The following is a 25,644-nucleotide window of genomic DNA, read 5'->3' as shown; positions in this document are numbered from 1 at the left end:
TGTAGTGATAGGAATAGAGGTTAGTAAAGTAGGTATAAAAATAAAGGGCCCTTTATGTTCTTTGAAGGAAATTTGGATTTTATCCAGTTGTGCTGCAGCATGTTGAAAGATTTTTAAAAGTATCAACATAATCAGATTTATATTCTAAAAAGGTAACTCATAGAAGGGCAAGAGACCAAAGATGGAAAGATCATTTAGGAGGCTATAAAAACAAGAAAGGTAAGAAAAAAGGCTGGGACTAAGAGTGGAGAGGACATGGGCAATACATCTTGGAGGTTCAGGAAGTGGTTCTCAAAGTACAGTTCATGGACACTGGGCGGGGGTGAGGTGGGGCTACAAGATCTTTTCATGGCGCCTATCCATGAGGTCAAAACTGTTTCATAAAAACACCAATGTGTTATTTAAATGTTATCTAACCTCCTTCACTGGGTGGATATTTGCACTAATAGTATAAAAACAATGGTGGGTAAAACTGCACAGTGCCAAGAGGGCCTTTTATGTAGATTACAACCTGAATGATGTCCCCCAAGAGCTGTGCAGTATACAACCTGCACAATCAAACAGGAAGCCCTGGAGACGAAGAGAGCCAGCCAGAGGATTAATCAGAGTGGTGAAAGCAGTGTGGGAAAAACTGGTATCATGGATTCAAAATAAGAGAAATTCTTTTTTTTTTGTCTTTTTTTTGCCATTTGTTGGGCCTCTCCTGCAGCATATGGAGGTTCCCAGGCTAGAGGTCGAATCAGAGCTGTAGCCACCAGCCTAGGCCAGAGCCACAGCAACGCGGGATCCGAGCTGCGTCTGCAACCTATACCACAGCTCACGGCAATGCCAAATCCTTAACCCACTGAGCAAGGCCAGGGACCGAACCCGCTACCTCATACTTCCTAGTCGGATTCGTTAACCACTGAGCCACGACGGAAACTCCCAAAATAAGAGAAATTCTTTTTTTTTTGTCTTTTGTCTTTTTGTTGTTGTTGTTGTTGTTGTTGCTATTTCTTGGGCTGCTCCCGCGGCATATGGAGGTTCCCAGGCTAAGGGTTGAATCGGAGCTGTAGCCACCGGCCTACGCCAGAGCCACAGCAACGCGGGATCCGAGCTGCGTCTGCAACCTACACCACAGCTCACGGCAATGCCGGATCGTTAACCCACTGAGCAAGGGCAGGGACCGAACCCGCAACCTCATGGTTCCTAGTCGGATTCGTTAACCACTGCGCCACGACGGGAACTCCAAGAGAAATTCTTAAGGAGACAGTTATTAAACAGACGTATCAAGAGAGGTCAAACAAACTGGTTTTTAAAAAAAGCTAAATAAAGACTTTGTTAAATCCTGAATGCGTGGTAAGGCATCCTAAGCACTGCCGTTTTAAAGAAGTTAGTTGTCAAACGAAGAAAAACTAAATGGTATTCAGAAGTTTACAGTTCTGTTTTCATTTTTAAAGATGGGAGAGATTTTTTGTATCTATAGGCTAGCAGGGAAAATGATACTGGAAAAGAAACAAAAACATGAACCAATGTTAATGAGTGTCTACTCTATGTGTGACAGTATGCCAGGCATTTATATATATATGCAGGAGAGAGGAGATAATCAAGGGAAAAGTGGTCTAGGAAGCACTAGGATAAATACCATTGGTAGAGAAACTGTCCTTAAATAGCATGGAGATCAGTAAGAGAAGGATGTGGTTTAGAGGTAAATATGAAGTATGATAACACTTTAAAAATGATATTACAGACATTATTATCAATAGATCACTTATCTATTCTGATTCCAACCTCTGACCTAGATTACACATAGCCCAATCTAACATTTGTAGAGTTAATTTAGGGGTTGACTAGACAATCTGCCAGCTATAACTTGAACTTTTTAGCTCTCTTTGATACAATATGGAAATTACACAGTTTATTAGTAACTTTGAACTAGTTGGCTTCTAAGGAGATGAGTGAAAAACAATGCTTAGAATATTATACATAGACTAGATGCTAAGACTGTTATCTAGCATTAAGCTAATTTTGGCTAGTTTGGGCTAAGTGTAATATAAGGCAGTGATTCAAGTCTTAAAAGCCAGAACCAGATAAAACATCAGTTTAGCTGAATCATTTCATGAAGAGAAAAAAATTAAACTTCATCTCTGAAAAATTAATGCATTTTAATCCCCCTAGTCCCAAAGTTTCAATTAAAAGCTTGCAATTCAGCTAAGCTGAACTTCTTCTTTGAAACAAAAAAACACAGCTTATACTTAGTAAATTACCTAAATATTTAAACATACATGGAAATCTAATACCATACTGAGCAATCAAAAATACAGGGAAATTAAGTCTGATGCTTATATAATAAAACAAGTATTTAAAAACTTAGTTATTTTTAAACCTGACGTAAAACCCAAATTTGTAAAATTTAGCATTATAAAACAAAAATTAGGAGTTCCCATCATGGCTCAGTGGAAACAAATCCGACTAGGAACCATGAGGTTGCCGGTTCGATTCCTGGCCTTGCTCAGTGGTTTAAGGATCCGGTGTTGCCCTGATCTGTGGTGTAGTTTGCAGATGTGGCTCGGATCTGGTGTTGCTGTGGTGTAGGCTGGCAGCTACAGCCCCGATTAGACCCCTAGCCTGGGAATCTCCATATGCCACAGGTGCAGCCCTCAAAAAGGCCAAAAAAAAAAAAATCTTATTATGAAAACCAGACTGATCTTCCTTTTCCCATTTCTAACAATCATCCTAAAGTAAGTTCTTAAGAGAAAAAGAGAAATTTAAATCTCTTGAAAATTAAGCTTTTATTGTTGTGCAATATAGATTAGTTCAGTTCAACAAGAATATGCTGTTTGTCTCCTGATATGTCAGGCATGGCATTAAATATGTAAAGATAAACAAAAGAGAATTTAAGAAAATTTATATACAGATTGCTTCTCATAACTTAATTTTTGTTCCTTATTTTGACTGCTATATGTGGTATCTGATAAAACATTCCACTTTAAAAAAAATAGAATTAGTTACTTTTCTTTAGCCATTATGAACCTCAGCACCAAAACTACAACTCATTTTTATTTTTGAGGTCTTGTTATATAAAAGCTTCCAAACTTAATGCAAGTCCTGATATACTCAGTATCAGTTACTCAACTTCAAAAATTATTAACATTCCATCACTCTCGTTTTATCTACAATCCCCTCACCCTCCTTGTTCCTGCATGTTTTTGCTGGACTATTTTATAGCAAATCCTAGACATTTATAATTCCACCTGTAAACACAAGAGTATGCATCCCTAGCAGGTAAGAGATCTTTTTTGACACTACTCTCTGTCCCAATCTAATATTAAGTTCATGTTCAGATTTTTTTCTAGTCTCAAAAATTAGTTTGAGTTTCTGTCTTGGTTCAGTGGTTAACGAACCTGACTAGTATCCATGAGGACATGGGTTCGATCCCTGGCCTTGCTCAGTGGGTTAAGGATCTGGCATTGCCGTGAGCTGTGATGTAGGTCGCAGACGTGGCTTGGATCCCGCATTGCTGTGGCTGTGGTGTAGGCTGGCGGCTACAGCTCTGACTCGACCCCTAGCCTAGGAACCTCCATATGCTATGGGTGCAGCCCTAAAAAGACAAAAAAGACCAAAACCAAAAATGGTTTGATCCTGGTTTGAATCAGGATCCAAAATAAGTACATACATTTCCAGATCTACTTTAGTAACTTCAAAAGCCCTTACTACTCCTACCAACTAATTTCTCCTCTGGTTTCATCTCACTATGACTCTGTTTATTTTTAATTTATCATGACTTCTGTATCTATTCATATAGTTAACCTTATCTTACATATATTACTGTAAATTGCTCAAATCCTTTTTGGAACAAAACAGGGGAAAAGGGAAAAAATAAATAGCCAATAAACACTTGTGAGTACCTGTGAATACCATGAGTATTCTTGCTATTTTACTTAACTGAACTGTATATTTAAGTTACATTCATGTATTCAAGAAATATACTATCTAAATGTCCTAACTTTAATTAAATTTGTACCTCAGGACTTTAAATACTGAATCTAACACTAGCTAATAAGCCTGACTGTGACCATGCTCTCTTTGGTAAAACTTGGAGACATAGGAGTTCCCATAGTGGCTCAGTGGATTACAAACCTGACTAGTATCCATGAGGATGCAGGTTCAATCCTGGGCCTCGTTCAGTGGGTTAAGGATCCAGCATTGCCGTGAGCTGTGGTGAAGGTTGCAGATGCAGCCCGGATCCTGCCTTGCTGTGGCTATGGCATAGGCCAGCAGCTACAGCTCTGATTAGACCCCTAGCCTGGGAACTTCCATATGTTGCAGGTATAGCCCTAAAAAGAAAAAAAAGTTGGAGACATAGTACTATGTTGGTTATACATTTCGCACAAGAAAAGTACAGTGTTAACATTTACTTAATTGATGTGCATTTTTAGCATTTCAAAGGAAAATCTGTATACACATTCAAGATCTTAATGAATATTATATTGAGGAACCTCAAAGTACAGAGCTATGGGGAGTGTGTGCTTAACAAGCAGAAAACATCTAGAAGTTTGGACCACTAAAACAAAACAACCAGGGAAAAAAAAACAGTTTACCAGTAAAGAGCTGTACACAGGAACTTCATTCTATCATTATGCTACCTTTATCATTAGGGAACAAATACCCAGGAAAAGATGTACATATTTAAATAACAAGCAGATGTATATATAGTTTCTTTTTCTCTCCAGGAATCCTGCCTTACCAAGTACACCTTAGTATCTTTTTTCTTTCCATACATTTCAATGATGAGTGATCATTAAACAGCTCGTCCATTTTCTGACTAGGTATTCAACCCTTCCTTTCTATAATCTATTTCTCTTCCTCATCATGCTATCTCCATTTATCAAATACACTGAATCTCTTCTGTTCTTTCCCCAAGCTCTGCCTCATTTTAGCAATGGTTATCATTCCCTTTCTTCTGAAGCTCTTTTTTAACTTGGCCTCTATGATAAAATGGGATTCAAGTTTTCCTGAACCTTTAGGATTATTCTTCTACTTGATCTTTTTGTTTTATATCATTACTTAGGGACACCCTTTAAGATTTAGTATATGGTTCTTTACATTTTTAATTAGATAATTCACATATGCCTAACATTTATCACTTTAGGAATATAACTCCATATCTGCAGTTCTCATTACTCTCCAAGTTTTGGTTGCCTATCTTTAACTGCATCCTAGGCAGTTTTATTTGGCCATTTCATTACCTCAAACTTCAGTCTCAGGAAGTCATTCTATGTCTTTTTCTTAATAAGAACAATATAAAATGAGATAAAGCACGAAAGAAAATTTATAAAGATTCAAACTGTCTTTAAAAATGACAACAAATTGCAGATTTTGGAATATTACCCTATTTATGGATCACAGGTTGCATTTCAAATTGAAGACGTTACTAATTTTAAATATATGAATATGAACGAATGACAAGGAATGAAAAGCTGGCTCTTGAGACGTTCTTTCAACTCTGACAATCCAAAAATCACTCAATTCCCCATTTCCAGTATATGAAGAAGGTTAAAATTGGTAACAAATTTGTATACTTTCATAGGACTTTAAGAATACACTTTTTGTGAACTATAATCATACCAAGGTAAAACTGTCATAACCAAATCTACTAATGTTTCAAAAAGCAGAGATTATTCTGCTTATAATAAATACTTTAAAAGTTTCTGTACAGTTTATTATTAAAATGAAAACAGTATTTTATCTGACAGGCATTTCCTAATAAATATTTTAATAATTTTTAACCTAAAAGGTCTATCTATCATTTCTGAATCTATTTATACAGCTTACCTTGCAATTACTAGGCAAACTGGGCTTAATAATGCTTTCAAAAACTTTAAAGAAGTATATGCTGTTTTTCTCATGTATTTAAACAAGTACAATCAAAATGGAGGTGTAAAAAACAAAAACAGAATAATGCAAAGTCACCTAGATGTTTATTATTTATCCTAACTAAAAAAGTAGTATGCAACAGTTTTATTTATAAAGTGCTTCCTCTCTTCAAGCAGAGCACTCAAGGACAGAGTGCTGTCAAAATATTAATATGCCACGAGATTAAGTTTATACTTAGTGTTTCAGTCACCAATTTGGAATTCTGTTAATCAGAACACAGATGGCAGAGGGTACAAAGTATGATTTAAGAACTACTGGTTTAGTTTTCCACTTAATATTTTTTTAGCCTCTCATGCCTTATCTGATTGATTTTGGATTTTTCCTCTGAATGTTTTTTAGCCCATGAAAGCTACCTCTTCACAATCATCAATGACCCTTAATTTTTTTTTCACCAGATTCTTAATCACATGGCCCTTGTCAATGTTTTTTAGCAATTAATGAAAAATGTCTGAATTAAATCAACTTCTCATGCTATCCTCACAAGAATTTTTACTTAAGGAAAGCAGCAAAATTTGGATCTGTTTATTGCTATAATGTTAGCAATCACAAAGGCATTCTTTGAAATAATTACACCTAAATGAAACCATACAGAAAAAATTAATAGTACTATTTAGCCAATAAAGTTATACTGCTTCTAACTGAGGAATAGGGTATTAATATTAAACAAATTTTCTGGAAAGTAAGGGATAATCTATTGATTAGGTTTCTCCTCTCTTAAGGAACCTCTAGGCTTCTATAACTAGTCTATTTTAAAACAGTTTTTTAGAAATATAAGCTGTTACTAGCCACACCTCTCAAGTGAATAATTAGACTCTCCACCCAATACCAACATCTTTGGAAAACAGTCAAATTTAACAGAAAAGAAAAAAGTTAGAGTGGTTTAAGCTTTTCAGAGGTATCATTAGAAAACATGTTTTGAGAGGTTTTAAGAAATTAGATACTTAAGATTAGATACTGTACTCTAGATTATAAATATAAGTTCAGAAAAAACTAAGCACTTGAGTATTTAAAAAATACAGCATGAATATAAAGATGAAAAATTCAAGCTATATATTGATATCTAGCAGAAAAATTCAGACAGAAAACTTCTGAATATTTTTAAGGTAAGTTCTTAGATTTCTAATAGATTTTGTGTTGTCTTATAAATAGGTCTAAATGTTTTAACAAAATTGTATTTTACTCTTAACATTTTAAAATATGTTTATCATTTCTTCAGATGAGGTTCTATGGTCTCCATACTAGAAATGGGCATAGTATGATTTTAGGGCCTTCAGAACAATAAAGGTATTTGTTTTCACTGATAAAGAGAAGTCAGACACTTAGATTCTAACATGTTTTCTTTTAGTGAACATATAACTACTGTAGCATTATTCTTACATTTTCTTACTCATAAGCAGCACCAAAAAAAAAAAAAAAAAAGAAAAAAAAGAAAAAGAAAAAACCCCAGCAGATTCCTGAGCCCCTCATAAAGATCTATATTCTAATGGTCTCAGGGGAGGGCTTTGGAAGCTGCTGCCTATATTGGTTCACATAATACATAGTAAGAAACATTACCTACAGAATTTCTCAAAGTGTGATACTCAGACCAACAACATTAAAAACACCCGTGAGCTTATCGGAAATTAAATTCACCAGCCTTACCCCGATCTATTGAGTCAGAAATTCTGGGGATGGGACTTAGGAAACTGTTTTAACAAACTCAACAGGTGATTCTTCCTTCATTTTATAGCTTTTAATGATTTTTCTTTGGCTTTTGATGCTCTATGCAGGAAACGGGTATATGTTAAGTAGTACGAGCACTGGACAGCTCCCAGGTTAGTGCTGTTTATTAGAACTAGCATCTTCATAACATGCTGAAGATCAAGGGTTGCCTTCTGACAGATATGACAATTGTAAGCATATAGAACAGACAGTCCTGTATCTTAATATCTTTAAGTTTCTTTCTGAGGATCTTAAAATTACATGCACTCTGCTGGAGATGAATTTGTCTAAGTTACATGTGCTTATAACGTGACTTCAATGAATACACAGAATGCCACTTTTTTTTTTTTTTTTAAAAAGCTGGCATTTATCCACAAAAAAGAACCTGCATCCTTACTTCAATTTTATACATATAAATAAAAGCAAATGATAACTCTTCAAACTTTTTTTCTTCTTAATCTGCATCTTCCTCCACTGTAGGTGCTTTCTCAATGCTCCTAAATATTATATTTTTGTGTAGTATGTTCTAAGTTTACCTACATAATATTGAGCTAAATCTCATTTTCTTATTTTTTCTCTCAACTATATGTTTTAAAGTTTATCTCATTTTAAAGATCTCACCACTATTATTTCTACCTACCGCACTGACAGACTGAAACTAAGTGGAGTACAAATAAAATGTAATTAATATACTTGGGCACATTCCCATTAAAAAACTTACACAGAGAACCACTCACTAAAGGTGCATTTTAGTTTTGAAGAAAATCAAGAGGCAGGTCGTTCTCTCTTTTATTAGCTAGGCTAGCAATTACTAAATTATTTAGTTTAAGAATCATTATTTTAAGGATTTTGAAACATAAATTCACAATCTCTTATCAGAAAATCTGTCCCCCCAACACTTCCTTAAACTGCCTCTTTCAGGAAAAAGCAATTCATTCATTTCTTACTACCATAATTGGCCCTCTTCATCTTTTTAAAACAAACTTTTAAAAAGGAAAAAAAAGTCACTTTTGATATATTTTTTTTAAGTTAGAGTTGGAACACTGCTTGGACCAGGATTGATACTGCAGGAAAAAGAGCCTCTGCCCCTCATCAGGCAATCCCTCAGCCTCTCTGCTCCTCCTTCCACCCCAGCTCTCCTCCCTTGCGGTCCCTCCGCAAGCCTCATTTCCAGGACTGGTCTACTGTGCTTCATCTATTCAAGAGGATATTGAAACTAAAAACAAATTAGAATAAAACAAACAAAAAATTGTATGACAGTTTTTACTTTTTATCGCTCATTTTTAACTTCACAAATAAATAACAAAACCTCCCCATGTCTGCTGGGCGTTGTCTCTCTCTCCCCATAGAGTTTTGAAGCAGATATTTGATCTTTGTTTTAAAAGCCTGGTAATGACTGGAAATTACAATCTTTGTGTTGTTTTGGGTTTTTTTCTTCCTTTTTTTTTTAAATAAAGAAAACAGAATTGTAAAATAAAATAGTTTTCTACAGGCCCACTGTGCTTTCCTAACTCTGCCCGCCACCTCTTTTTTTGGTTAAATAAAGTGCTTTTTGTCTAAAAAACCCAACAACAACAAACAAAATAAGAGAGAAAGTCTGAAATTCCAAAAGGTCTAAAAAAAAAACTTTAAAAATTAAAAAAAATTTTTCACAATTCACTTGAGGGCAATCTAACCTGAACTGATACACGGCTATTGATATTCTTTCTCATTTATCCCACTCAGTGTGAATACTTGCTGAATATTAATGTACTTAATTATGAGCGTCCCCTTGGACTGTATGGAAAAAGTAAACTCTAGGTGGCACATGTGCCATACTACTTCTTAAAGGTTTACAAAGTCTAAATATTCAAATACAACTACTTCTAAGTGTTTTTGATAATGGAGTGTGGCTCTCATAATCCTAAAACTCTTAAAAATATTTCCTCCCATTTGGTATACTGCCTTCCAGTGTTGCCTTTGCTATACAGAAACTTTTTAGTTTGATGCAGTCCCTTTTGTCTATTATTACTTTTGGTGTCATATTTGAGAAATCACTGCCTAAACCAATGTCATGAAGCTTCCCCTTAAGATTTCTTCTAGATTTATAGAGTCAGGTCTTATTTTTAAATCTTTAAACCACCTATCTGATAAGGGGCTAATATCCAAAATATGTAAGAAACTCCTACAATTCAACAGCAAAACCTCCAAATAACCAGATTAAAACATGGGCCTACAACTTATCTGAATAGACATTTCTACGAAAAAGGCATACAAACGGGTAAGAGGTCTATTAAAAAGATGCTCAGTAACAGTAATGTTTGGGGAAATGCAAATCAAACCACAACAAGATACCACCCCACACTTGTTAGGATGGTTATTATAAAAAGAACAAAAGATAACAAACGCTAGCAAGGGTGTGGAGAAACTGGAAACCTTGTACATTATTGGTGGAAATGTAAATGGAGCAGCCACTATGAAAAGAAGTACGAAAATTCCTCAAAAAATTAAAACAGAGTTACCACGTGATCTAGAAATTTTACTTCTGGGTATATAATTAAAAAAAATAGTATCTTGAAGACACATCTGCACTCCTAAGGTGAACTTTACAGTAAAATTTACAATATTCACAATAATGGAAACAACTTAAATGTCTACTGATGGATAACTGGATAAAGAAAATATGGTATATATGCACAATGAAATATTATTCAGCCTTAAAAAAGGAAGGAAATTGTGCCATATGTGATAACATGGATGAAACTGAGGGATATTATGGTTTGTAAAGTAAGCCAATCACAGAAGGACAAATACTCTATGATTCCATTTATTGGAGGTTATTAAGCTAGTCAAGCTCAGAGAATTCAGAGTAGAATAGTGGTTCCCAGAGGCTGGGGGAAGAGAGAAATGCGGAGTTACTATTCAACAAGAATAATGTTTCAGTTATACAAAATAAATAAATTTTAGAGACGTGCTCTACAATAACATGGCTATAGTTAACAAGACTGTAAGAGGGTAGATAAGTGTTCTTCCTACAGTTGAACAAAACAATGTTTAAAAGATTTCCATTTCTTTTATTCTTCATTACTACTTCAAAAGTTAACTCATAAACTCCTCTATCTCTATTTGTGCTTTCATATTCCAAATATTTAATTAAATAAATAAAAGTTTTCCTTTCACATCAGACTCATTTTGATAAAGAGCTTCAAGAGACACTTTACAAGTATCACAAAAAAGTTTGAAAAATATTAAGTAAAATGTTTAATAGTAATTTGATTGTATTAGATAATGCACAACCTCATTTATAATGTATTTATACCATACCTTATTCTAAAAGAGCTTAGAATTGAAAGCCTTTTAAATAAATAGCATATTAATTTAAGGACAACTTTAAATAACTTCTATACTGAGAATATTAAAATATAAAGAAGGTGGAGTTCCCATCATGGCTCAGTTAACGAACCTGACTAGCATCCATGAGAATGCAGGTTCAATCCCTGGCCTCACTCAGTGGGTTAAGGATCTGGCGTTGCCTTGAGCTATGGTGCAGATCACAGATGCAGCTCAGATCCAGCGTTGCTGTGGCTGTGGCGTAGGCCGGTGGCTACAGCTCCAATTTGACCCCTAGCCTGGGAACCTCCGTATGCCACAGGTGCCACCCTAAAAAGACAAAACATATATGTATATATAACATATATGTTATATATATAAACAAGTTATATATTTGCAATATACAATTAGGTTCTTCTATCATTCTTGATTTTAGTATCTGAAAACAAAGCTTCAAAATCATGCATTAGGCCATAAAAACTGGGAGCACTTACTTAGGTGTAGAAGGACCCCTTGGCCATGTTCCATCTTCATTTTTCTGTTCTATCACTAACACCTGCAAATATGACACAATAAGAGTTTTTTTTTTTTTCTCAACCCTGAGGTTAAAATAGCTTCAGAAGATTAGTTATATATGCTAAGAAAGCAAAGTAACTCTGTGATTACTTAAAGGACACAGAAGACAACATGAAGAGGTATTTGCATTTTGATTACAAAGATGGGCAAGAGAGACAAAAAGACCTTAAATAAAACAAGTCAGCAATGGCAGTCAGAAGGAAAGACAGTAAGGAACTATGAGGAAAATCACAGGTTCTATGACTTCAAGCATAAAAAAGATTAAAACAAGTAAATGGACTATAAACTCAAGTTTAGGGATTATGCTATTTCTTTTATATTTTTAGCTTGTAAAAATACTCTGCAAAAAAAACAGATGCTGAATAAATGGTTAGAGTTGTTGTTAAACATACTGATGTATGATTTCAGCTATTATTATGCAAATACTGAGGAACAGTGACAAAGGTAATCCAAATTATAGATTTTACATAATGTATTGGGGCTTTGAAAAGCTATTTACATTATTATGGTGAAAATTATAAAATCTTTTAATATATAAATGTTAAAGACACCTGTGTGAGAACCAGAATGAAGTTCTCCACTGAAGCACAGTAAGCATAAACAAAAGACGCCCCTAATAAATGAAAAGTAAAGGCTAAGGTGAACTATATTTTATTTTATTTTTATTTTTAGGGCTGCACTTGTGGCATACAGAAATTTCCAGGCTAGAGGTCTAATCAGAGATACAGCTGCCAGCTTACGCCACAGCCACAGCCATGCCAGATTCAAGCTGCATCTGCAACCTACACCATAGCTCTTAGCAATGCCAGGATCCTTAACACACTGAACGAAGCCAGGGATCGAACTGCATCCTTATAGATACTAGTCGGGTTTGTTACTGCTGAGCCACAATGGGAACTCCATACTTTATTTTAAAACATCCCAGGATCTTTTTTCGTACCTTCCAGTCTAAAAAAGAGGGCTTTCTTCTAGTTTTTACTAGGGGTGGGTCTGCGCAAAGAAAACTAACCAAAATAATTAATTTTCAAAAGATATATGTGATAATCTCAACGAGTTAGTATCTAAGTTTCCACAGGAAAACTATAATACAGAAAAACATGCCTTGAAGTCAAGGCATTACAAATTTGAATATATTCTATATTTGAATATACTCAGTTTCATTAATTCTTTTTTCTTAGTTGCAATTTTGTAATATACTTTACATACTCTCAGTAATATACTTTTGTGGACTGTTATGTTTCAGGCAATTTATAAGTTGGCATCTGGATCTTAACCATGTAAAATATAAGACAGTTTCAAAACACATATAACAACGAAACACTGATTTAAATAACTGATGGAATTGTGCTGTTGAAAAAGTGTGCTAATACTAAAGTTGTATTTTTAACAAAATTACTATTTCCTACATTCGAAAAACATACATGAAGTATATATAACATATAAAGAATAAGTGCACTGTACACCTGCCATCCTTACCCCTCTCTGATCATATTCCTCTCCCTACCTAACATAGATAATTAACCATTATGCTCAATTTTCTTATATCATTCTTTTTTCTCTTTTTATGGCCACATCTGGGGCATATGGAAGTTCCTGGGCTAGAGATTGAATTGCAGCTGCATCTGCGACCTATGTCATGGCTTGTGGCAACCTTGGATCCTTAATCCCCTGAGTGAGGCCAGGGATCAAACCCGCATCCTCAAAGACGCTATGTGTCAGGTTCTTAGCCTGCTGAGCCACAATAGTAACTCCTGATACCATTCTGATATAGTCACACATCTATATTTTTTTTTACAGATTTATAACATTAAATTTATACTACAACTATACAATCATCTCTACAAAGAAACTTTATATACATTATATACAGACATACACACACACGCACATACATATATATGAACTACTTCTCTAGGAAGACTTAAAAGAGAAGACTTTAGCTACAGAAAACCTCAAAGTTATTTAGTAACAGTGTCTGGGTTTGTTTTTTTAAAGAAAGGTTCTAGGCTGAAATCAGTGACTTTAAAGTTTAACTATAGGAGGTCCCACTGTGGCTCAGCAACAATGAATCCAACTAGGATCCATGAAGATGCCGGCTCAAACCCTGCCCCCACTCAGTGGGTTAAAGAACCAATGTTGCCGTGAGCTGTGTGTGGTATAGGTCGCAGATGCAGCTCAGATCTGGCATTGCTCTGGCTGTGGCACAGGCTGGCAGCTGCAGCTCCAATTTGAACCCTAGCCTGGGAACTTCTATATGCTACAGGTGCAACCCCCACCCCCACCCCAAAAAAAGGAAAAAAAGCAAGTGTAACTATAACACTTTAATTCCTAGTTGTATTTGTACTTAAAATTCCCTTTGTTTTTACAGTCACAGATATTAATGTTGAATGCTACCAGAAATGTTAAAATTTATTCCTTTCTTTGAATATATCATTTTCTGATAAAATTTTGCTCATGATTAAGACTTTAATTCAACATGAAAATATTCCTTAAAAGATTTAATTAAATTGAACACACACACACAGGAAGAGAGCTAAAGACTACCTATTTGGGGAGGCAAATTCTTCAATAATGTATCTGTCTCACTTTCTGAAGAGGGTATTTTCAATCTCAGTTAAAATAAAAATTCTGGGAGTTCCTGTCTTGGCTCAGTGGAAACCAATCCAACGAGTATCTATGAGGATGTGGGTTCGATCCCTGGCCTTGCTCAGTGGATCAGGGATCCAGCATTGACGTGAGCTGTGGTGTAGGTTGCAGACGTGGCTCAGATTCCATGCTGCTGTGGCATAAGCCAGAAGCCGTAGCTCCGATTTGACCCCTAGCCTGGGAGCTTCCATATGCCTCAAGTGCAGCCTTAAAAAAGCAAAAAACAAAACAAAACAAAAAAAAAACTTTTAAGTCCAAGACAGTTTGGTTCATTTATCATCAGTCAGAACTGGTATAAAATCTGGAAAATTTAATGAATATTTTTTTGAACCATTCCTATTTCAAAATATCAAATGCCTCTAAAGATACTTAATAATGTTATGTGCATCCTGATTAATGCATTCATATCAAAAATATCAAATTACTTATATTCTCTAAGCCTTGGTTGTCTAGTGTATGTGACAGGTAGATTAAGAGCCATTACATAGACTCGATTCCTGGCAAGATTTAAAGAGGAAATCCTGAATATTTTGAATTGTACTCCTGATAGATGATAACCAAGCAAAGAAGTGTATGTCTATCAGAAGACAGAAAGAAAAGATTGGGAGTTCCCGTCGTGCCGCAGCGGTTAATGAATCCGACTAGGAACCATGACATTGTGGGTTTTATCCCTGGCCTTGCTCAGTGGGTTAAGGATCTGGCGTTGCCATGAGCTGTGGTGTAGGTTGCAGATGTGGCTCGGATCTTGCATTGCTGTGGCTCTGGCATAGGCCGGAGGCTACAGCTCTGATTAGACCCCTAGCCTGGGAACCTCTACATGCCACGTGAGCAGCCCAAGAAATGGCAAGAAGACCAAAAAAAAAAAAAGAGAGAGAGAGACAGTTGGCTGGCTAGGGAGGGGAGTGTTGACTAACCAGAATGGATAATTCATTTTAACTGTAATACATAATAGATTTTATAAGATTTCACTTAGGACTAGAACTACAAAAAAAGTCTGAAAATCACTGTTTTATAACCTAGTACGATACTTGATATATAGTAGGTATTTGCTAAAAATTAATTTCCCTCTGTTCCGCTGAATTTTTAAATAGTTTGTATTACATATCAATAGAAGTTTTAAATAAAACAGAACAAAAACTTCCATATATTGGAGAAGCAGCCTGTGTATTAGGTACTAAAATAAAAATAAACAAGACACAAAGTCCAACCAAAACAAGGACCTCATAGTCTAGTTGGGGAGCTTAAAGTATAAATAACTGTAGTATAATAAATGATACAAAAGACATATATATGTAAATAATTATGGAAGTTAAGAAAGAAATTTTTTCTCCAAAGTAAAAAAAGAAATCCTGTATTTCAACTAGATATTGAGATAAACAGATCAAGAAAGGCTAAAGAAATATGATGTGACATTTGAGTTGGAATTTGAAGGATGAATAACTTGATCTGGTTAGACTACATGATAGGATGGGATGCTTAATTTAAATTTAACTATCAGGATGTTTAAAAGGACTTTTTTCTGGATGAACACAGGGACTGGGGAGAAGGGTACAACAGGCAGATGTAACAACATATATGAAAGCACAGGCGTATGGAAAAGCACAGCAGGCTTAGGGGACTCTAAATTATTCAGTTTGGTACTGTTAGAGTGTAAATCACAAAGCAGGAATAATCTAAAGATGCTGGAAGCCTATGCAAAAGGATAAATTGTCACTTGCATACTGTGTTAAGGTTGCTGGACTTTACAATTGTTACGGAGCGAAAAAAGGTTTATGAAAAGGAAATAATAAGGTTTATATTTTAGAAAGAGTATTCTAACAGAAATATGGAAGATTGAGAGTGGACATGAAAAACAAGCAGAGGAATTTATTCACAGGTTAAAGAAAGATAAGGACTGGGAATGGAACAGAGACATTAATTAAAGAGATATTTAAAAGCTAAAAAGTAGGACTTGCTGATTGTGTCTAAATATCTTCATTTCTCAACACATTCATTTCTTTGGATTTTATTATGAAGACAGACCAAAGTGGGGGCTGATAACTTCTAGAAGGGGTTGGCAAATTACAGCTTACTTAGCTCATTGACCACTTTTGTAAATAAAGTTTGTTGGAACAGAGCCATATCCATTTTGTTTAAATATTGTTTATGGCTACTTCCTTGCTACGACAATGGCTAAGTTGTAGTAGACAGAGACCATATGGACCAATAGGCCAAAAATATTTATTATTTAATCCTTTACAAAAAGTTTGCTGACCCCTTTTTATACTATTTTTTTTTGATGGAAAATAACTTTCTTTTAAAAAGTAGGTTATTCTCAAGCTTAAGGAGAGAAGAAGTTATAAACAGTGACAAGCAGGGACAAAGAGATGAGTTAGAAAGAGGAAACCAAGGGAATTCCCTGGTGGCTCAGTGGGTTAAGGATTCAGCATTGTCACTGCTGTGGCTCTGGTTACTGGTGTGGTGTGGGTTCGATATTGGCCAGGGAACTTCCATGTGATGGGGGCATGGCTAAAAAAAATAAAATAAAAAAGAGGAAACCTAAGACAGTAGAACCCTTATAGACTGTCAGGATAGCCATAAAGTTTGTGACTCCAAAAAGCTTCATGTATAGTATGCTTAAAATAAACAGTACTGCTAAACAATACCTGTCCTTGGTATAAACCAGCATCCTGAATGGTGCTGTCTGGTTTATTCAGTGGTTCAAATGTATTACTCATGTATTTGTTCCACAATCTGGTCTCCTTTTCATCTGGAATATTGAAGATTTTTCTTATTTCCTTTTCAATTGTATCTAGATTTAAGGAGGAAAGATATATAAATATAATAAATATTTTAAAATTTACCACACAGAGCTAAGTGCTCATTAGCATAAGAATTCTAAATTTAAAATACTGATATAATAACAAGAATTGATGAACAATTACAGAGGAAAAATATAAAAAACAATAAAGTTTTTAAGACCAGGTATACCTTTTAGGAACAAAACAATAATTATAACTCTGACAGATGATTACTTGGGGAAATTAAGATCTCAAATGGTAAGAGTTCAATCATATAACACTAAAATATAATTTACGGTGTACAGGATGAACTTTAACTTTTTACACATTATACAATCAATTTTGTCATGATACGTTGCAGTTAGGAATTAAAGTATGACTCAGAGATGCCACAGATGGAAAAAAATTTCAATTATAATATAACCAATTTAAGTATAATTTATATTAAGTTGAATACAATTTACAATTTGAAGAGCTCACTAAAACTAAATAGAATATAGGGACATAAAGAAAAGTGCCTTCCTTGAAGAGTTGTCTGTATTGGACAAAATTTCTTGTTTCCAAGTAAAATCCACGTATTTTCCTTATTTCTAAACCAATTATCTTTGGATTTTTTTTTTTAAACTTGAACAGCTCAATCTGCTATGACATAAAACAGAGTATCTACATGTTTGTGAGTAATTAAGTAATTAAGTGTCAGTACCATACTGATATGAATCTTTGAAATACTTAAACATCAAGAAAGAGGTATTAGAAAATACTACTATATTTGTCAAATTCTGGTCAATAACTTAGAAAACTTACTCGAGAAAACTATAGTTAAAATATTTCATAACATAGGAAGAAATATAAAGTACTTTAAATTTTAGACTACTTGGTTGGTTTTGGACAAAACATTATTTTAAAAAACCTAAACCTGATAATATCTTCTCTTAAAAAATAGAAAAACTTACACCTATCCTACATAAATAAACTTAATCCAATAACACTGTTTATATTCTACTTAGCATCTTATATTTTTAAATAGTCTTACAGTCAATGAGTTTGCTAAGGGCATTAAATAAGCAGTAAATATTACAGTATATCTCAAAACTTAAAGCAAATTAGTCATAATATCAAAATAGCTATATTAGATAAATATGCTGACAGTACTGCTTCCTGTTTTACTGGGGTTGATTTTTTAATTGAAGTGTAAATGTGTACAGAAAAATGCACAAGTCATCAGTATACAATGATAAATTTCCAAAGTGGATGCACCTGTGTAAGCACTACTCAGTTCAAGAAACAGAAAAATGGAGTTCCTGTCGTGGCGCAGTGGAAACAAATCCGACTAGGAACCATGAGATTCCAAGTTCAATCCCTGGCCTTGCTCAGGTTGAGGATCCGGCATTGCTGTGAGTTATGGTGTAGGTTGCAGACGCAGCTTGGATCCCGTGTTGCTATGGCTGTGGCGTAGGCCGGTGGCTATAGCTCCGATTGGACCTCTAGCCTGGGAGCCTCCATATGCTGCAGGAATGGCCCTCAAAAGGCAAAAAGACAAAAAACAAAAAAAAACCCCAAAAACCAGGAAATTACCTAGGAAGGAGGATGGAGGAAGAAGCCAAGGAAATGAGGTCATTTTAGTCTTTCTATAAAAATAAATACCTCTCTCCTGATTAAAGACATAAATCTTGCTTATCGCAAAAATTCAGAAAATACAAATACAAATATAATGCCCACCTAGAGATAAACACCAGTAACATTTTGGTATTTCTTATTTCAGGCATTTTTTTCTATTAATACCTACATATTTACATACATAATATATACAAACACATATGGAAATATTCCTTTCATTGAGTTTTGAAAAGGGTGATGCAAAGAGTCTGAGATGGGAATGTATTTGGCATGTTTGAGTACAACATGGTACACCAACGTGGCTGAAGTGGAATTAGCAAGGTGGAAATAAGACCATAAACACACTCATGAAGGATCATATAGAATTTAGTGAGTTATGAAAGTATTGTATTTTATCTGAGTAAGAAGGGAAGCCATTGAAAAATATTAAACAGAGAAGTAGCATGACTCAACTGACATTTTAAACATTTACTTTCACTGTTAGTGAAGAACAAACTGCAGGATGTCAAGGGTGGGAGACTAGGCTACTGCAGAAACCCGAACCAAGTAGTAACAGTGGAAGAAGCAATGTTAAATGGTCAGACTGAGAACAGATTCTGAAGGAACTGCTTACAAGCTATGTTTCTATACTATAAGCAGGGTGAGATATACAAGAGAATCAGCATGATACTAAGGGTTTTGGTTTGAGCAATTAGAAGAATGCAAGTAAAGATTACTCAGGGAAAAAAAAATGACAGAGCAGTAGGTTTTAGGGGGAAGGCAGTTAGATTCTTAACAGACACGTGAAAATATGGAATGGTGGAAATTGGAATTAAGGAAGAGTTTGAGTGGGAAATATAAGATATGAATACATCCAGAAAAGGCTCAAGACTAATAAAAATCACCAAGGAAAGAAAGGAGACTCAAGGACTAAGCCTACGATACTGATATTTTGAGGTCAGAAATATGAAGAGGATCTTATAAAGAACTTTAAGCAGATATAGTCAGTGAGAACTTGTGCCCTGGCAGCTATGTGAAAATACTTCTAGATGGAAAAGTAAGTATGGCAGGTTAAGAAATAGAGGGCTCTGACCATTGGATTTATCAACATAGAAGTAATTAAGAGACCATCATGGAAGCAGAGCCCAGGGAGCTGTAGGTGTAGTGGGCTCAAGGGAGAACAGGAGCAGAGGAAGTGGTAGCCAGAAAGCAGTTAGCTTAAATTGAGATTTGGCAAGTACAGTTACAGATAATAACAGTCTAGGTTATATATACACAGGAATTGGGGATTGATTTAGGGTACAAATCAAGATCACTGGAGTGAGAATGTCAAAGTACTGAGAACACGTGTATATTTTCTATATATTAATCTGCCTCTATATAGGCAGTTAATGAAAGGCATACAGAGGTTAAAAAAAATTAACACCGATAATAAAGTTATTGTGACAAACATTTCTAGTAGGAATATTTACTAAGTTAAGCAATTCTATTAATAAATTTTATAAACATAAAGCAGTTTTCAAATTTTCTAAAAATTATTTTTTCAGTGATACCTTAAAAAAAATTTTATCTTTCATATTGGAACATGTTCAGTTCCCAAATATATCAATTTAGGAAGAAAAATATCAAAAGACAAAGTACTTTGGAGTTCCCTTCGTGGCTCAGTGGTTAACGAATCCAACTAGGAACTATGAGGTTGTAGGTTCGATCTCTGGCCTTGCTCAGTGGGTTACAGATTGGCATCACCGTGAGCTGTGATGTAGGTTGCAGACATGGCTCAGATCTGGCGTTGCTGTGGCTCTGGTGCAGGCCAGCGGCTACAGCTCCGATTAGACCCCTAGCCTGGGAACCTCCATATGCTGTGGATGCAGCCCTGAAAAGACAAAAAAAAAAAAAAAAAAAGCAAAGTATTTTGTTTGCTCTGAACATGGTAAATTATTTATATGCTACCTATGGATATTATCACCTTTATTATAAATCAATGCATTACTAGCTGAAAATGGAACATTTCATTAATTTGGTAAAAACAAAAAATAGGTGCTTATATTTCTTAATTCTGTTATATAATTTGTATAGCTATATGACATGTACATAGCTATTTTGATCATTTTTAATGAAGATTTTTAAAAAACACAGGGAAAATATGCATCTCATATTTCTTTTATCAAATTCTTTATTGTTTCAAAACTCATTTCCTATAGAAAAACAAAATCAACCTGATTAGCACTTGCACAGATTGTGTAAGGCAGCAATTAAAAAATGAGACTCTAGTACAAGAGCCCTGGTTAAGGAGTTAAAATACTAGCTCTATCACTTGGTATCAGGTGAACCTGGGTAGGTTACTTAATCCAAGTCTAGGCTTTATCACCTTTAAGATGAGGGTACAGTAATTTTGAGGTTTAAGTAAGAAATTTCCTGTAAAGTGCCTAAAACATAGTAAATATTCAACAAATGCTAACTACAGTTGTTAGCTATAACCATGAAGTCTTTAAATGATAACCATCAAGTTTCTAAAACTCCTGACTAGAAATTTTAATTTTTGCAAAACTTTTGCTTAGAAAACAAACTAGCTTTAATACAGATTTTCAAATTTTTAAAACTAGGACTCACAGTAAGAAATTATGATCTGGTATAAACATAAAGGTTATTTTCTATTATGATATTTTCCATTCCATTTTCTTTACCCCCAAAACTGTTTAATCCATGAAAATATTGATGACACCATTTGAAAATTTTTTTCTAACAAGAAATTTTATCTATACAAAAATTTATTCATAATCAATTTAAAGGCATATATCCAAAGTATGTTGTGTTTTTAAGTATTAGTAAATTTATATATTTTTTTAGGATGAGTAAATTTAAACCATGCTTATTAAAATTATGCAAATCATAAACTTTTTCAAGCAGAGTTTTTTGGTTTTTTTTTTGTTTTTTGTTTTTTTTTTTGCTTTTTAGGGCTGCACATGTGGCATATGGAAGTTCCCAAGCTAGGGGTCAAATCAGAGCTGGAGCTGCTGGCCTATGCGACAGGCACAGCAACGCAGGATCAGAGGCACATCTGTGACCCACACCATAGCTCAGGACAACACCAGATCCTTAACCCACTGAGCGAGGCCAGGGATCGAACCTTCATCCTCATGGATAAGGTCGGGTTTGTAACTGCTGAGCCATAATGGGAACTCCTCAAGCAGAGAATCTTACAAATTATTTCCTTGACAAATTCTTATTTAGTACTTGATGTGAAAAACCCAAAATGGTTGTTTTGAGTTCAGAAATTAAAGCTTAAATCTTCATATAAATGCATTTTAAAAAATTAGGCAGTGAACTCATGTCCTAAAACAAGGTTTCTTATTGTCTCATATAACTTACATATACATGTAATTTTCCTATAGAAATGAGGTAAGGAACAAAGAAAATAACTTTAAAATAACTAGAAAAGACAATCTACATCAAGCACTTAAGAGGTAGCTTCTTATTTATATTTCATTTAGCTGAACATTTCAGAAATTAGCTTCTGAATTAAGCGTACGTTTTAATATTGTGATTCATGTAATTTTATATTATTATTATTATTATTATTTTTATTTGTCTTTTTAGGGCAGCACCTGTGGCATATGGAGGTTCCCAGGCTAGGTGCCACAGGGGTCCAATCGGAGCTACAGCTGCCAGCCTACACCAGAGCCACAGCAACATAGGATCTGAGCCACATCTGTGACCTACACTACTGCTCATGGCAATAGTGGATCCTTAACCCACTGAGCGAGGCCAGGAATCGAACCCACAACCTCATGGTTCCTGGTCAGATTTGTTTCCACTGTGCCACAATGGGGAACTCCGTAATTTTACATTATACTGAAAACTTTGTTCTTAGCATGTAGAAATGTTTTACTTTACTGGACATGTTCCAAAAATCTACAAGCACAAAAGTGAAGTATTTTACCTACATTAATGTAATAAAATGACATTTATATACGGAAATGCTAATATTTTAGGCATTCATTTTAGAAAGATAACTATGAGTTTACTGAGACTGCAACTAAACTTATAAATGTTCTAGCAAAATAAAGGGAAAATAAAAAATTCATACATAATATTTGGCAAAAACAAGAGGATTAACTAAGCATTGGGTATTGAAAAATAGTTCTATTTCATGAAAATTATTGGTTAAAAGTATTTTCCTACAGTGAAATGGCTAAATGGTGAAAGTCAAATGCATTTATCAATTCAGAAATACTTATTTGCTTTTAACAAAGTACATTTAATAACTGGTTCCAACAAGGATATATAGTGCTATAACTGATAAATTTGCTAATCTCTTTTTTGCTGAGGAGTTCTACATTGCTATGCTATTTACATTTTCCAACAAGATCAATGTTGTTACCATTAATCTTCTTTTCCAAAAACTTTATCTGAAAATAACTACCTTTTACAATTTTCATTCTGAGTTGCAAACGTACTGCAATTTTGTTATTAAATACATAATCATTTATTTAAAAAACATTTTATTCAATACATTCTTTTTTTAATCTGAAATATAACTGACATTCAACATTACTTTTAGGTGTATGACATAATTGTTCAACATTTGTATACATGACAAAATGATCGCCACAATAAGTCTAGTTACCATCTGTCACCATACAAAATCAGAAAAACTTTTTACCTCATTTAAGTACTTTTAGATTTACTTTTTTAGCAATTTTCAAATGTCTAAGACCCTATTATTGACTATAGCCACCATGCTGTACATTACATCCTCATGACTTCTTTATTTAATAACTCGAAGTTTATAGCTCTTAATTCTCTTCACCCATTTCTCCCAACCCCCTAGCCCTTTCCATCTGGCAGCCAACAGTCTGTTCTCTGCATCTGTGAGTTGTTTTGTTTTGCTTTTTATGGCCATACCTGCAGCATATGGAAGTTCCCAGGCTAGGGGTCAAATCAGAGCTGCAGCTACCGGCCTACACCACAGCCATAGCAATGCATGATCAGAGCCACATCTGTGGCCTATACCACAGCTCACAGAAACACCAGGTACTTAACCCACTGAGCGAGGCCAGGGATCGAACCTGCATTCTCATGGATAAAGTTGGATTGGTTACTGCTGAGCCACAGTGGGAACTCCTCTCCGAGTTTTGTTTTCTTTGTTCAATACATTCTTGATCTTAAAATTAAAATGTGGCTTTTAAACAGAATTTTAAAAATTTACATACACTTTAGTATACATTTATATGTACAGATGTATAACTATATAAAAATAGGCAGATATATAAAAATACAGAAGTTAGCAATTTTCGAGTTATATTTGATACTGTAATTCCATCATCTACACATTATAAAAAAAAATCAGTGAGTCATTATAATGCTAATAAGCTAGCTGTTTAAGTAGCTACTTAATTGTATTTAGGGGCCAAAGGATAAAGTGAGAGAAAAAAGGAAATAAACGACTGCCATTTTCCATGCTAAGGAGGGTATGCATTATTATTATTGATATTTATTTATTATATTACCTGACAAAGTTCTACCTAAGCAAGTTTTTAAGTATATGTGCTGCCAAAGAGAGCACTAAGCAAGTTTTAATTTAAAGTTCTACTTTAATTTACATTCCCTTACAAACATGACCCACATTTTCAAATGCTAAATTAAAACAATTATTATTTTTTTTAAAAAAAGTAAAACGGCCCACAAATATTAAACTCATCTAATAATGTAAAGTAGATCTATAAACAATAAATAATTCAATTCTAAGCTAAGATATATTGTATCAAACTTGGAAATCTATAATATCTAAGGATAAATCCTTAAATTTCTATATAGCAAATAGAACTGTAATTACATTTCTAAAAGCAAAGCTTTAACAAAGAGACAGGATCTTGCATTACCTATTGTGTCAGCTTTGCTAAATCTTCGAGTTACAACATTGTTCATGTTTCCATTTTCACAGAGTTTCAATTCTGTGAGATATACTTCTACTTTGCAGTGCTTTACAAACATACCCTGTTCAACCACCTAAAAAACAAAACAAATCAGTGTCAGCTATAGCTTAATATATTTCACTGTTTTGAATAGCAACATATTTCTCTAAAGAAGCTTTAGGAAAAAAACTACAGATCTCTAATTAAAAAAATAGTAAAAAAATAGTAACTATTAAACCCATCAATATAAAATAAAAGATACTGGATAGCTAAAAAGCAAGTAATATTGCAGAATTTTAATTTTTAAAAGAACATGAATAATCACATGAATAGTTTAGAAAGGCAGTATGCTACTCTAAGAATTCACTTTGGTATGTTAAAAATAATGACTACATTTAGTATTTACAATGATAAAATGCATCCAAAATGTAAATACAGCTCTAATTATAGATAAAAACATACTTCTAGCTTTCAGTACTTGATATCAAGCAGAAAATCTTTAAAAATTTTAAGTTTTATACAATTTCACTTAACAACAACTATAATTACTCTGTATGGTAAAATAAATCTTTTAAAATGATAACTTCAAATTATAGCTGCCAAAATATTGAGTTATGCCCTGTAACTGACATGTTAGTTTTTCATCCTAAGACGAATTTGTTTGACCTTTAAATGTGCACTCAGAGCAAATACCACGTGAAAAAAAAAGCTGTTAAACATGCAAGCAATAAAGCAGAAAAAGAGAAAATATGTATATATTAGGGTCACCTTTTGAATAAGTATATTTCCTTTTGATCTTCTAAGGAAAGGTTAACAGTAGGATTTCAGTCATGAATACTGTTTCTGAAAATAGTAATCAGCCTGATATGTGATACATTCGACAAATATGGCAAAAGGGAGGCTCCAAGTGACTGCTGGACTCACAAGCTTAGCATCAATTCAGTAAGGGACTTACAAATCTGTCTTTCACTTGCAGGGAAATTGCTTTAGCTCAAAAAATTCAAATGCAGTTTGTCTGGTATTTAATGTCCAATCTAATGCTAATTTTTAAGATACTTGTCTTACATCTTCTAATTATACCTGTTATATTCACATTTCTAAAAGAAACAACAGTCTGTACTTCTGTTAATTAACCTATTTTACAAACTAATATATAAACTAACCCTTAACTAATTCTGTTTTGTATCTTATTTGAAGGATTTTGC

General features: G+C 34.2%; 1 protein-coding gene across 6 annotated transcripts in view; it reads right to left on the bottom strand.

The window, feature by feature from the left end:
* The window catches only part of USP15 (ubiquitin specific peptidase 15), a 117,003-nt gene that overhangs the window by 52,159 nt on the left and 39,200 nt on the right, over positions 1 to 25,644 (bottom strand). For 5 of the 6 annotated variants that reach the window (XM_047787096.1, XM_047787097.1, XM_047787102.1 and 2 more), the window contains exons 4-6: positions 24,407 to 24,533; positions 16,794 to 16,939; positions 11,421 to 11,482 (exon numbers count right to left, since the gene is read on the bottom strand). In XM_047787096.1, coding sequence (XP_047643052.1) covers positions 11,421 to 11,482; positions 16,794 to 16,939; positions 24,407 to 24,533 — 335 coding nt within the window. Of the gene's footprint in view, positions 1 to 11,420; positions 11,483 to 16,793; positions 16,940 to 24,406; positions 24,534 to 25,207; positions 25,283 to 25,644 lie in introns of those variants that run through there. The other variant, XM_047787098.1, reaches the window with a different exon arrangement.

This window comes from Phacochoerus africanus, chromosome 7 (genome assembly GCF_016906955.1).
Source record: "Phacochoerus africanus isolate WHEZ1 chromosome 7, ROS_Pafr_v1, whole genome shotgun sequence".
Taxonomy (NCBI): domain Eukaryota; kingdom Metazoa; phylum Chordata; class Mammalia; order Artiodactyla; family Suidae; genus Phacochoerus; species Phacochoerus africanus.
This window is presented reverse-complemented; position numbering and strand designations above follow the sequence as displayed.